Here is a 15445-nt window from a genome sequence, read left to right as displayed (position 1 = left end):
TGGTAAATAGAAACCCTGTGAATCATCGGGCTTCGGATTCTCGATCATGTGACCAAGTGCTTCGTACTCCCGCAGGAAGTCACTATACTGTTGCTTCAGCTCAGGAACGCCGTTCAGACGTTTTTCCAATCCATAAAATCGTTTTTCGGCCATACGCCTCGAATCTCCCAGTAGGATCTTCTTATCATTGAACGGTAAACGCACCAAATATCTGCCGTTTGCCATTCGCTGATGCGTTCTTTCGAAATGTTGCACGCATTCTTCTTCAATAGTAGAATTTAATCCTTCGATATCGCCGAACGACTCAATTTCCCAAAACTTTCTCACCAATGTATCCACGCTTTCTTCGGAGGCAGTAGCGGAGAAGGAATGAACGACTCGGGAATCTTCGTTCGGAACTGGTCCACTCAAAACCCATCCAAACTGAGTTTCTTGTAGTAAAGCACCACTTCTTACTAGTTGAAGTCGACCTATCATCAGCATATCAAAAAATACATCTGCTCCCAACAACATGTTGATCTTGTCGGGGACATGGAATCTTGGATCTGCGAGTTCAATTCCGCTTGGGAGAGACAAGGTACTAATATCCACCTTACTACTTGGCAGAACTCCCGTGATTTTGGGAACCACAAGCAGTTCCAAGCAAACCGTGTAGTCGTTGACACGAGACGTCGCTTGGGTATGGATCTTGAGACGAACTTTGGTCTGAGTATCGTTCAAACAGCTGATGTGCACATTTGTTGGATGCTTCTTTAGCGCTAAAAGAGTCGCGAACTGCTCGGTCACAAAGCTCGTATGCGACCCAGAGTCCAGTAGTACTCGACAGGGATACTGTTGACCACCCTTTCCGTGGACAAGAACGACTGCTGTAGAAAGAAGTATCTGCTTTCCCAAGTTTTTTGGTTGCGCGCAGAAATTAGATTGTTGCTCTACATCTGTTGTAGCTACAGTCGAACCGCTCGTTGATGACTGCTCAAAAGTTTTTGTTTGCTCTGCCTTCTTTGCGGACGGTGACGACTTTTCAGACTCTTTCGCACTATCATCAGGATGGAGAATTGTGTGATGAGGTTTCCGACACTTTTTGCACGTATGTTTCGACGTGCAGTTGCTTAGTCTATGCCCTTTCTGGAGACAATTGAAGCAGGCACCAATGCGTCGCAGGGTATTGTACTTGTCGGATAAGTTTACGTTCTTGAACGTATCACATCTCCACAGCTCATGATTATTAGAACATTGCGGACACTTATCGGTAACAGTGAGTAAGGTACTCGTCTTTCCCTTCGCTTCTTGTATGTTGCGTACTGGTTTTTGGTTTTTCAGTATTTGCTTCACTGCAGGTTGAATCTTTTCCAATACCTTACATCTTTCTCGTAGAAACTCAAGCGTGTCGTCATATCCTGGTAAGTCATCGTCTACGTGATTCAATTCCCAGGCTTTGCGAGTTTCGGTGTCTAATTTGGACACAAGGCGATTGATCATCATGCACTCCCCTAATCCTTCTACAGGAAGACCAAGGTTCTTTAAAGCTTCAACATTTTTCGTGCATGTGTCAATAAGTTTTCGGAGATCGCACGCATTTTCGCTCAGTAGTTTTGGAAGGTTGAAAAGAGCATCAATATGTTTATCAATAATGAGCCTTTTGTCTTCGTATCGCTCAATCAACATCTTCCACGCAGCATTGTAATCATTATTGTTTATGATTTCTTGGTCAATAATACCTGCGGCTTTGCCCACTAACGAGTTTCGGAGATGGTAAAGCTTAATACCAGGAGCTTCAGAACTGTACCGCTGCATAATCGTCTCGAACATAGATCGAAAGGCGAACCAATTCTCATACGTCCCATCAAACGTGGGTAACGGAACCTTCAACGGTGGTAGGTGTAGCGCAAATTCGGACGTCCTATTCTGCATACTTTGTAGCGGCTGGATGGTGCGAGCAGCATCTTCCTCCATCTTAATGTTATCATCGATCAATTTAGAAATATAGATGAATAACTCACCGTATTGCTGCTCAAACCTAACATATGCTTCCTCAGCCTCCTCTCGTACCTCGTCTCCAACGTCCGCTTCAAAAACTCTCTGTTGAAGCTGGTCGTATTCCGCAAAGGCACTCTCGATGGTTTTTAGCTGAAGCTGTAAGAACTGTTTACACTTCAGATTCGGGTTTGGAACGTCCTGGCTAGATTCCAAACTCGATCGCACTCTCATCAATTTGTTTCGCACGGAATCCATTCGGCTGTTCATCACCTTTATGGCTGCCATTGCTTTTTTCATTTCTTCTTTGGCTTTTTTCTTCACTTTTTGAGCACTCACTGATGGGGTTTGATTTTCTTCTTCGTCCTTTTCTGGTAATTCCAACTTTCGTGGATCACCTTTTTTAGCCCTCGGCATTGGCGTTTCGATCGACATTCAACATTTACTAATCCGATTCGCGGCTCCTTCACGAAATTATTACGAGCACAACGAATTTACTTGTTTCATTTCAAGTAACGCGTTAATCACAACTACAATGTAGAACCAGTATTCATATCGTGTTTACAACTACAACTAAGCCGGTAGCCGAGTAAATTCACAAATGCACACTGTCTAGTACGAAATCGATCACTGAACAATAGAACCGGTAACACAAACGCGTTGTTCCCGTATTCAACGTCGATCAATTAGTGATAAATCTAAACTATGTTAGACTTTCCGAATTCAACCACAATCGGTGATGTCAGCAACAAATGATTACTCAGGCACAATCACATCAATTTTCCGGATTGCGCCCTCAGGGCTTCTTCTTTGCAATCACCATGTATGAAGGCAAGCTTATTTTCTATATGTCGAACCGTCGGTGGTCCGATTTCAAAATGGCGTCGTATTCGAATGCTTCCCGCAGTTAGCTTCTTCACGCAATGGCGTCACTTCGCACTGACGTTTCCGCGATAACGAGTACACCAGTCGGTGTTCGGTTTCGAATAAAATCACTAGAATTCCAACATTTCCGCGAGAAAGTTGGTCAGAACTCCGTAACAGGATCGATCCGGTTCGAAGGACCAAAAAATGTGCTGTTCGGATGCAATGGACTGTATCGTTACAAAATCAAAAAATTGCGTGTGCTCTCGGAGCAGTCAAACTTATAACTAACTTTTATTCAGATCGATTACAATGGTATGTGTATGAGAATGAACTGGAATCACGGTGTTTCATTTCTTTGATGGTTGTCGCGTCTTCGTGGATCGAGTTGCCAAACTAACACCCACATTGATACATGGAGAACAGACGCTGTTTCGAGCTGCCCCAACATGGTGAACAGACGTTCGGGTAGGTTCGTTCTCTGTAAAGAGAAAGCAAGCCCCCCAGACCCCCCCCCCTCCCTGTCAGCATACGACCAAGGTCCCACCGGGGTTGGTTACCCGATCTTTATTCGTACCCCAACCGGCACCGCGGGAGGTAGGGATAGGAGTTACTGGACAAGAGGCTAAGAACCACATTGGGGCCTGAATTGTGCGTTGTCCAGTCGTTTACCAACCTAAACTAAACATGATATATCTGCTTAAAGTAAAGCTTAAATTAAGGAATTTTTAAATAAAAAAATATACAGAGGAGATATGAGCCTATTCCAAAAGCCAAGAATTTTTATCGCGTAATTCGCTATCAATCTATCGAACAGAGACAACAGATCTCACTCTCTAATGGTTTTCGTATATAAGATGACTAATTCTATATTTGTATAACTTCATCTGACATATGTTGTCTTAAGGAATAAAAGCAGTCAATTAAAAATTAAAAACTAAACCAAACTATCACTATTCACTACACATTAAAATCGATTTGTTGAGAGAATTCGTTGAACCTCATACATACTGTCCGAAAAGGCTCATGTTGTCCATACATTCTATTTCGTGGTTCAAGAGACAGGATGTTCCGCTGGCGAAGTGATCTTTCAGGTGCGTAGAGGTTTAGGTGCATGAATAACATTGGACTATCTATGTCGCCCAAAAGTAATTTGGCAGCGAAAGTCGCTTGAGCAGTTATGCGTCGTACCTCCAATGGCTCGAGATTCAACAAACGGCAGCGATCTTCGTATGATGGTAGGTTCATAGGGTCACGCCACGGTAACAGGCGCAGAGCGTACCTCACAAATTTATGTTGAACAGTCTCAATCCTAGCGTTCCAGTAAGCATGGTAGGGGCACCAAATCACAGCGTTTGACTCTAGTATGGAACGTACAAGTGAACAGTACTATGATCTTAAACAAAGTGGGTCTCGAAACTCTTTGGCTACCTTGAAGATGAAACCATGTTGACGGTTTGCTTTGGCCAACATATCGTCATAGTGCAGTCTAAAGGTAATTTCACGATCTAGAGTGACACCAAGGTTCTTAATACATTCCTCTCGTGTCATGGACCTATCTGAGATTTCATAGCCATACAAAATAGGATCAGTTTTCCGGTGGAAAGATATGACGCAGCATTTCTCGATACTCAGACACAAACAATTTTTTGAACACCAATCTACGAACTTTTGTATCATATGTTATAGTTCAAGACAGTCCGCGAGACGCTTGATAACCTTCAAAATTTTTGCATCGTCTGCATAAAATAATCTGGATTCCGGTGGTAACAGCTGTGAAACATCGTTCATGAAAAGCGAAAACAGTAACGGACCAAGATTGCTGCCTTGTGGAACTCCAGAAAAATTCGAGAAAACTTCAGATGTTGAAGAACCGATTTTTTTACCCGTACAGAACGGTTTGTCAGATACGATCTAAACCACTGCACACTTATCGTTGAGACACCTAGTAGTTGAAGCATGGACAAGAGTATTTTATGATCTACTCGATCAAATGCCGCTTTAAGATCCATATACGCTGCATCGATTTGCCATCCAGAGTCCATGGTCTGCACACATTTTGAGGTGAATATCATAAGATTCGATGTAACCGATCGTTTCGGGTAAAACCCGTGCTGTTCATTATCTATGTAGGTTCTGCTACTAGATTTTTTATCGTGACGTCACAAATGAAAAAGAATTCATCCTTGACAGTTCAGCGGTACTGTTTACAAACAAGCTTAAACAAAAATCGAAGAACACATCTCGAACTTTACATCTTTACACTTTCCCACTAGTGACTTTTATTTAATAAATCTCGAAAACAAACCGTATCCAATCGTGAACAAATGTTTTAAAACTCTATTTGGGCGATATGGACCGTAAATGGCCTCATCAAATTTGTTAACAAACAAACAAAAAAATATGTTTACAAACAGAACTGCTGAACTGTCAAAATGTGTTCAATTGATTGGGGTTAGCAGTAACTGTAAAAAACCTAACTGGAAAAAAAACATTGTTCACGATAATTTCGAATAGCTTCGAACATGCACACAAAGACGTAATACCGCGATAGTTGGAAATGTCACGTTTATCGTCCTTTTCGTGAACCGGAAACATATAGGAGAATTTCCATCGTGAAGGAAACTCGCTTTGTAAAGTTGAAAGATTAAACAATTTGGTATTGGATAACTGAGTGCTCCTGCGCAACGCTTCAATACAGATGAAGGAATGCCATCAGGACCAGTAGCGAACGACAGCTTTAATTTTCGCATTGCTGTCTCAACCATTTGCTCAGTTATGAGAGGAATATGGAAATTAAATATATCACGTGGTGCACCAGCAGTTGCCTCGTCTATTTGAATCTGTGTTGCTGAATTGTCATGAAATGCATTCTTGAAGTGATGCGCAAATAAATGACACTTTTCCTTCTCGTTGCAGGCTGTTTGATTTCCAAAAAACAAGAACAAGAAGACCAGTCTCTCTTCTTTTTGAGTTCACAAAAGACCAAAAAAGTTTAGGGTTTCGACGGAGATTGAGTCCAGTATGTCTTATATAGCGCCGATATAGGAGCATATTGTAACGGCGGTATTGACTGGTAGCGATGTTTAGTTGTTGTTTGAAATACGAAGCTGAAGTGAAATGTTGTGTGAAATATGGAGCTGAGATAAATAAGGGTACCGTTATCCTACTTTTATCTTTACTATTGGTCGATCGTTAGTCCTGAGCTAAAACGGTGGCCTTTATTACCGTTCTTGCATACACTTCCTCTTACACTTTCCTCACAGATCATCTCACCCATCAGGTTTCACATGAAAACGACACAACCTTACAAAATGAACTGGATGAACATCGTTTGACAGCTATCAGTGGTTTGCTCATTTGTTCATTCTGTATTATTTTATTCTATTCTACAATATTCTATCCCATTCCACAGTATTCCATGGTACCAATAAATGTCAAAGATGGATTGCATTTACCGTTCGTTTGATGTCATCGTGTGAAACTCAATTGGGATACGTTCACTCCATTTAATTTCCACTTGACACTGGTAATAAGGGCCGGTAGGATGAAAATCAAACATAAAACAGAGCTCAGCCAAGCCCTACCGGCCTCTCCAAACCCCGGATGTTTGGAGCGTAATGCAATCAACATCTTATTCTAGTCGTTCCGTATTTCATTCATTAAATTCAATAATTAAGCTAAAGCTGTAATATGTGATATTTAATAAAAATAAACTCACTTCAGTCAATTAATCCTTGATTTACAGTTTTGAAAACAATATACATCGGCATGAAATTCACACCAATTTCTCGATTTCTCAGAGATAATATATCCATAAACTGTGATATTTTGTGCGCACCACAATGATCGTTTTTTGATCTCGTCGATTGCTATTAACACTCCGAATACCAAGGGGGTAAAAAAGTGGGAACGTTAATTGTACCTGATCGATTTGAAAACTTTTTTTACCATTAGAAAGATAAATTCATTCGAAATAAAATCCATTTGAAACGATGGAAAACCAAATATTCTATTCAAAGTTATTATAAAAAGTTCCAACTAAATTCTGTTGAAAAAAAAAGTGGGAACGCTTACTTTGGCTAGCCATATATCAGCTGTTAGAAGTCCGATTTTGAAAATGTGTATTATTAGACAGATACGTTTATCACAACATAAATGAAACAGAGATTTTTTCAATTACACTTTGTTAATGAAAGTTATGATCAAAAACGTAACCAAAAGTCTAAGCATAAATTATCGAAAACTTCGTATTTTCGACATATCTTTAAATTCAAATGTCGTCATATGCATTTGCATATACCAATAGATTGCACTTGACATCAGCTATATGTTTTGTAAGAAATCAATTTCAACTTTACTGAAATTGTCTTAAAAAATTAGATATTCCATAGAAATTTTGAAATTAAAATAAAATTAAACCTGTTTGACACTTAGCATGAAATTCATATCGAACATTTAGGCACTGTTGATCACCAATCGATTAAATATTGCTTCAATAAAATTTTTAACAGGAAATTTTATCATATTTACTAAAAATCTCAAGAAATTTTGTATTTTTGCAGAAATTTTATTTTTGAATCTTAGTTTTTTGTGACTTAGCTAAGCACGCATTCAAGAATGTTCGTGTACCAACCGACTAAATTTACTTTCAGCTAAAAGTTCAAAAATTTTATACTTGAAATGTACCAAAAATCTCAAAAAAAATCGATATTTTCACAGAAATTTTTAAAATTGAAGAAGTTGTAGGCACTTACGTGAATTTCCAGAAATTTTTCTTATCAACTCAATGAACTTAGCAACGTGTAAAATTTTAGGAGTAAAATCTTATATTTACATCAAAATCTCAAAAAATCTACATTTTTTTGGATGTTTTCGTATTTAATATATTGGAAAATGTAAAACAAACATCTATGGTTGTCAAACAGGTTTAATTTTATTTTAATTTTAAAATTTCTGTGAAATATCTAATTTTAGGATTTTCTTTAGTAAATTTGAAACTATTTTTTCTCTTACATTATAGCTGGTATCAAATTCAATCGATTGGTGTACAAAAATGTTTAGCTGTATTATGCATTCTTCGAATACTTATAATAATAGTCTAAAATTTCTGTGAAAATATCGAATTTTTTTTTCGAATATCAAAAATGCAACGAACGCCAACGATCCTCGTTCGCTTTCCTTCGCATTTGTTCGATAATCGCTCTGATATTCGGATTCTATCTATTCCTTGCAGTTGTTATTCATACATACCCCGAATGACTTAAAGCGAATATGGCACGATCATCGTTAAAACCTAATTCGCGATGGTCCGTCGAATCCAACGATCATCGCAGTGACGCTATTCGAACCAATTCGAGCAGTAAAGTAAATGAACGAATGACAAACGAATGTATAAAACGAACATATACGATGTATACTAGCAGCGAAGAATACATTAGTAGATTCGGGTTCTCTACGATTATTGCTTATTCATTTTCACCCGTTCACGTTGTTCGAGCAAAGCAAAGACCTGGCATTACATTCCTTTTGTGGAATTTGGCCTTTCTGTTTAAACAGACTTCGCAGCCGATTTTTAGTGTACAGAATCATTGCATGGCTAGTACTATGGATCCTACTGACACTAAGAATCCTTCCAGGTCGGGGCTCGAACATACGACAACTGGCTTGTAAGACCAGCGCCCTATGCATTGAACCACCAACCCGGGTGAGTTGTTCGAGACAAGCATGAATATAGACAGGACATTCACAGTGAGGAAGGGCGAACGAATTAGTTACACGAAGAATATATGCAACATTGGCTGATATTAAATGCAATCTATTGGTATATAAAAATGCATATGTCGTCGCTTCGAATTTAAAGATATGTCGAAAATATGAAGTTACTTGAACTTTTTGATCATAACTTTCATTAACAAAATGCAATCGAACAATTTTCGGTTCCATTTATGTTATGATAGATATATCTGTCTAATGACAAACAAATTTTTAAAATCGGACTTCTAACAGCTGAGATATGGCCAGCCAAAGTAAGCGTTCCCACTTTTTTAACAGACTTTACTTGGAACTTTTTATAATAACTTTGAATAGCATATTCGGTTTTCCATCGTTTCAAATGGATTTTATTTCATATGAATTAATCTTTCTAAAGGTGAAAAAAGTTTTGAAATCGATCCAAAAATGGCTAAGATATAGTCAATCAAAATTTATGGTACCCTTGGTAGTCCACGTAACTTTTTACCCCCTTGGTATTCGGAGTGTTAAATTTGATCCGGATCTGTATATTACAATTGTGTTCATATTTGTTTCAGGTCGGAAGCGCAGAATTTATGGCACCGGAAGTAGTGGATTTGTTCGTCGGTGAATCGAACTATTACGACAAGCGTTGCGATTTATGGTCACTGGGCGTGATTGCTTATATTTTACTGTGCGGTTATCCACCCTTTTCCGGTAACTGTGAACAAGATTGCGGCTGGAATCGAGGCGAAAACTGTCGTACCTGTCAAGAGCTGCTGTTTGAGTCGATTCAGGAAGGTCGATTTAGCTTCCCAGAAAACGATTGGGTAGACGTGAGTGAAGAGGCTAAAGACTTGATACGTGGACTGTTGGTCAAGGAAGCACCAAAACGACTCAGTGCGGCTGCGGTGCTGTGCCATCCATGGATTAAAATCACCGACGAGGGCGACTGCATCGATGGTGTAAATTCCGATGTAATCAAAGAGAAACAACGCCGACGAGTGCTGAAAACACCGGGTATTATCCGGCGGTAATTTCAATATCTCCGTAAAATAATGTTAATCAGTATTAAATATATACTTATTTATTACAGCAACCAATCGGCACGAGAACTATCGCATTTTGCAGAATCCGCGATGGCTGTGAAACGTGTCATATTGCAGCATTTTTCGATGCGCTACGACTACATGAACAAGGAACGCCCTAACATTTACCAACCATCAGTAGTACAACAACAGCATGAAGTCGTCGTTCCATCGAAAATTGCCAATTGTGACCTATCAGCAACTGCATTATCATCTACGATTGGTTCTCAAGATGATAACGTAGTTGAAGTGCATGAGGAGAAAGGTTTATTGGACGTGGTGCGCACCGAGCCACAAGACTGTCCATCTCCGCCTGCACGGTCGGGTATGGTCGAGGTACAAATAGTGAAAAGATACGATGCGGATGAAGACACTGGTTCTACAACACCATCACCATCCACATCGCCATCATCTGTATCATCATCATCATCTACAGATGATCGACGCTGCGAAGCAGATACTGTTTACATTGCTACAAAAAAATCGTCCTCGCCATCTACACTATCATCAGAGCCGACGCCAACTCTTATTGTCACTAATGCCAGTTTAACTGTTGGAGGGCTTTCTTCATCAGCACTTCCTTCTGCCCAAACAGTTAACACTAATACTGGTTGTGATGACAAAGAAAACAAATCTACTACCATAGCACATCAAAAACCGCTGGAAGTAATCAAGGAGAAAAGTAGCACTCCTGCGACTATCAATTCCAGTTCGATGACTGTTCCACCGGAAAAAAATTGGCGATACCGCGGCGTTGATGATACGAACAGATTCAAGCATCCTTCGTCCATTCTAGGTCCAAGCTACAATAATTCCGCTAAAGCCCGTTATTATCAACAGCAGCAGTATCGTAATTTCAGCTCGTATCATAACTACTACAACAATCACAATTATCAAAACAATGGTAATTATTATCGTAGTGGAATAAATGGTAGTAATGGAATTGGTGGTGGAAAACCGTCATTCTATCGCCAGCCGAAGAGCAATATCGATACGGGTAATATTGATATCCGTTCGCAGCATCCCCAGCAGCAATCTTGGAGAAGTCGTCGAAACAACTGCTTCAACGATGAAGACGATGAGCTCAACGATGTATCATCCTACCGCCATACTAATGGATATGTAAATAACAGTCACACTCGGTAAGTAGTCACCTATTAGCTATTACTATTACGTATTGTTGAAATATATTTAAAAACTCACCAACAAGAGTATATAAGACCGTATATAGATGTGCACTAGGGAACAGGGTAAAAAGTACTACTTTTCGTATTTCATTTAGGTTCTATGAGAAAGTAACATAAAAATTATTTTGTACCAGGATTTAAAAAATTAGTATATTTGTAAAATATTCCGATCTCTATGGACAGCTTTTTTTGTTTATATATAAAAGTTGCAAACGAAAGGTCTACTGCTACGCTATTGTTTTTGTTTTTAGATTTTATGATTACTTTCCGATCTATACAATCTTTTATGTAAAAAATGCAGTTTTTTACAATATCTGTCACAATTGACCTTTAAAGAAAATGTGTTATGAAATTTGAATTCTACACGGTAAAAGCTATCAAATAAGCCATACATTGTTAAAATTCGTTCATTTTTCAACGAGATTTATTTGTGCAAGCTACTTTTCCCTCTATTGCAGTGCACAGCGGTCCAAATTACACCAAAACTCGTTTTTTGTTTGCGCTTCAGAGGTTAATTCTAAAGCCTAAATACCTTCAGAAGAATTTTTGATTGAAATTGTGACCTTGTCATGATATCAGCGCCTTTATTCAATAGAAATTATACTTACTTACTAAATATGGCTTGATGGTGTACTTAATCTATAATTTTAGAAGAGGAAATAAGTATATGTTTTGCGTAGTAAAATATGAGTGATGATTGATGGGTGAGTGGATCATTAGTTTGGATCTAAGTAAAAGTGTCGAATGTCTGAGAAAGCGTCAAGCATACTACAATGAATCTAAGAGAGAGCTACTTTCAACAAGCAACTAAACTACTATGTGTGGATGTTTCGGGCGCTGTTGTCCACGCCATTTGCGGTTCCAAGGGGTAATAAAGAGTACACGATTCGGTGATCATATAACCAACTGAATACTGCAAAAGAGATCAAATTTGATTAGTAGAAGCTTCAAAGTTGAACTCAAAGCTATTGCAATTTATTCGTCATATTAGTTTATGGCCATACGAATCGTTTTCGGGTTCCTAAATACCGGTTCTAGAACGAAAAACTCTAAAGTGGAACTTACTTCGATATATCATGAAATGTTCAATCGATTATTACACTTATAGATTTAATTTCGATCCGATTTGCAGTTTCGACATTACAAGGTAATGAGTGAATAGAATTTTAAATTGCCGCTTGAAACGAGGGTCATTTAAATAATGTCATGAGAACTAAAACACCGAAGAATATTCATGCAAAAAACGCATGCGAATGATAAAAAAGGTATCATCTCACTACTAGGTGTATTAAGCATCTCACTACTATTGTATTAAGCACGTTTTTACAATATCTTTCACAATTGATCTTGAAAACTAAGAATTGTTCCAAATTTAGATATCTTATCGCGGGGGACGGGTATAGCATGATGGCAGACCCTGTCAGCTTGGAGCGATCTCAATCTTCAGTTCAGCAACGCCATCGCACGGCGTCTCATTCAACATGTCATGTCAATTGTATGGGTGCGCAGTGCTGCTATTTTGGCGCGTACGAATTTGACATTTCTCTCCCCTACTTCTATGTACGTGATTCGATGCGGACTCGCCTGAGGGCGCCATGGTCGCAAAAAAGGATGTTGCCAAAGATTTGTTCGGGAAATGTGAGAGCTGGATATCTTGTTAATATGATGTCTTTGATGATGGGCAAGTCGATGCAGCCCTCCCAATCCCGCACATAGGCTAGGTTGTTCTGGTCCGAAGAGGCAAATGACCTTAAGGTAGCGCTTCGCCGTGGTCACGGGAGTTCGCTGCCTATCTCGGGGTTTCACGCACTTTACCCAAAATTGTGAGAAAACGGGAAAGAAAACGGAAATTCCAAGAACATACGATTCTAGATAATTATTTTTTCTATCGATTCGTATATAAATTGTGCCTGATAAACGTTTTTATCGAAAGATTTCGTGCGAGTTATAAAAATAAATGAGTTTTTCCTTATTCTTTCGCACGCACACAATGTCAACGCATGCATTGGGGTGTGCAAAATGCCACATGTGGTAGACGCTAACAACATTTCTTTTGTTTTCGTTTTCCGTTCTCTCTGCGTAAACGTTAAATATAGATGAGTAGAAAATGTAAGTAAGTGTTACTACTTTGTAAAATAATTACTATTCATGTTTCAATAGAACGAGAAATCAGTAATGGTTTTCATCGTTACTAGCTTTGACGCTTTGTTAAAAACGTAGCACATCCCTACGTATGCGAGTTGTTTATAGCGAGAAAAGGAATAAATAATACAAAATTTTTAACAAAACTCGCACGAAATCTCGCAAAAGAAAAGCTTTCTAACTGATATTTTTCGCCAAATGCATAGTAAAATCATTTACCTACAATTGTATGTTTTTGATTTTTCTTGAATCGGGTTAGTATTGGAGAAATTTGCAATTTAGGGTGAAATTTCGGCGACAAAGCAAGAGGAAGCAGTGAGTTGTCGCGCTTCGACCTGACCACGGCGAAGCGCTACCTTAAGGTAGAAACCTCTATAATCAAATCAAAGAAATACCTTATCGTAATACCAATCAACTGAGTCGTAGATTGTAACAATTTAACATATCCCAATAGTAGGCTTTAAACAAGACACGTTGAAATGATGCTTCGAATCAAAATTAGACACAATTTTCTAACAACAATTTTTGAGTGGTTGAAATAATAAATACAGCACAGCATTTTGGCTCGATTTGGTTTTAGCACGGTTCCACATTTTCTTTTATTGATGCAGAAAACATGTGGATTGATAAAAAAAGTATCACTGCTAGAGATGGCTGGACCTATTTTGATGAGACTGGTTGCAAAATGAAGGTCTTTTTGTCAATATTGTTTTCGTTATTTGATCCATTGTTTACTTTTTGAGTTATGCAAAGTTTTTTGCTAAAATTTGCAGTTTTTCGACAATATTTGTCTCAATTGACCTTAAAAAAATAGATACCAAAATTTAAATATCTTGCTGTAATACCTATCTATCAAACAAGCCATAGTTTTTTGAAATCCGTTGATTTTTAACGACGATGTTGACATTTCTAATACGCACTGTTTCAACACGCAACACGATTTTTAATACGCACTTAAGAAACTGTTTACAGCTCTTAAAAGACTGTGTACATCATGCTAAGATGGGACCGGTATGCGAGAATATTTTGGTTCGTTATCAAAAATACTCGCATTTGGGTCCCATCTTGTTTGTTGCGTAACATATTTTATATTTAAACGAATGACAAAAATGCAATATTTCATTCCAGATGAAAAGTTTATAATGTAATCCATGTATTTGATACAATAGTATCACGGATCAATCGTCACAGTAGCGAAAAAAAAGAATTATTACCGAAATATGCATGCAATATGCATATGTAAGTGTTGGGAGTTCAGTTCTGTTAGTCTTATTTAAATACTTTGGTTTGCGATCGAAGCTTTTTCAAAGATTTTTCGTTCGGTCCTACTCATCGTGATTTGGATTAAGGTGTGTTTTAAGGGACTTTGCTTGTCTGTTGCCTTGATTCTTAACAAGCTCTCTAGCTATAGGTAAGGAGCCGTTTTTCGTAATTTTAATCTTGATGTTTTCTCCATTAGTATAGATATTTTCAGGGGGCGAATATTTCTAGACTGCCGTCCTGATCGTCCGAGGTAAACTGTCTCGAGTATGAATGGATCGAACGAGAGAACGAGTAGTGTTGTGTTTATCGGCAGTGTTGGTGATTGCCGAAAATTTCACAGAAGCTGCTATATTGCTATCTATATTGTATACAACATTTTCAATCCGGTAGAAGATGCTACAAGAACTCGAGTCTCTCAATGCATGAACCACGAGAGAATTTTTCTACATTCCTTCGCTCCACTTCATACTCTGAGTATTTCTCGGCCCTTAAAAAAAATTGCAGTCTGATAATGATCGCCGCTGTGTTGAATTTACCAAGAGAGAATCGCAAGTTGACAATTATCGCAGAAAATCGAATCGATGATTCGACTTGATGATTCTCATACTAGGTTGCAATATTTCAAAACCCTTGTGTAGAGCTTTCACATACATTTTCATAGACACAACTTATACAAAGATTATATGCACATAGTTAGAATAAGCGGCAACAGTAAAATGATTTTATCGCAATTATCAACTGCCTGTATAGAATCGGATCGCGAAACGAGAATAAGCGACCGTTTGTTGCTTCAGAGAAGATCCCCACAGCGGCGTGCCAACCTTTGATTTTCAGAAATATCATCGAGAGAAATTCGCCCTCGCACTGGTGTCGATTCTATGTTAAATGAGCCATGCCGGGTTTTTGTTGTTGCGATGATTTTCAACTCTTTTTGATGGCACTGATTCAATCGTTGAAGAGTTGCCAGCGAACGTTCATTGATACGATAAAAGCCATCCTTGTTTATCGGTTTACCCTAAAGTATTTTGGTAATCCCTCGAATGATGATAACGTTTTGGCTTTTTGATACGTTCGTCTGTGTTTATGTCGGTGGTATCTAAATCATGAAGTATATTTAGTGTAAAACAATTGAAAATACTGGACCGTACGATTCGGGTTTTCGATACGATTTTTATCGTATTTTTTAGCCAATGC

General features: G+C 38.5%; 1 protein-coding gene across 1 annotated transcript in view; it reads left to right on the top strand.

The window, feature by feature from the left end:
- LOC131440568 (probable serine/threonine-protein kinase pXi) overlaps positions 1–15445 on the top strand; it is a 49598-nt gene that overhangs the window by 26433 nt on the left and 7720 nt on the right. The window contains exons 4-5 of the mRNA XM_058611965.1: positions 9150–9604; positions 9668–10801. Coding sequence (XP_058467948.1) covers positions 9150–9604; positions 9668–10801 — 1589 coding nt within the window. The remainder of the gene's footprint in view (positions 1–9149; positions 9605–9667; positions 10802–15445) is intronic.

This window comes from Malaya genurostris, chromosome 1 (genome assembly GCF_030247185.1).
Source record: "Malaya genurostris strain Urasoe2022 chromosome 1, Malgen_1.1, whole genome shotgun sequence".
Classification (NCBI taxonomy): Eukaryota; Metazoa; Arthropoda; class Insecta; order Diptera; family Culicidae; genus Malaya; species Malaya genurostris.
Note: the sequence above shows the minus strand (reverse complement) of the source record. Positions and strands in the feature narration are given on the sequence as shown.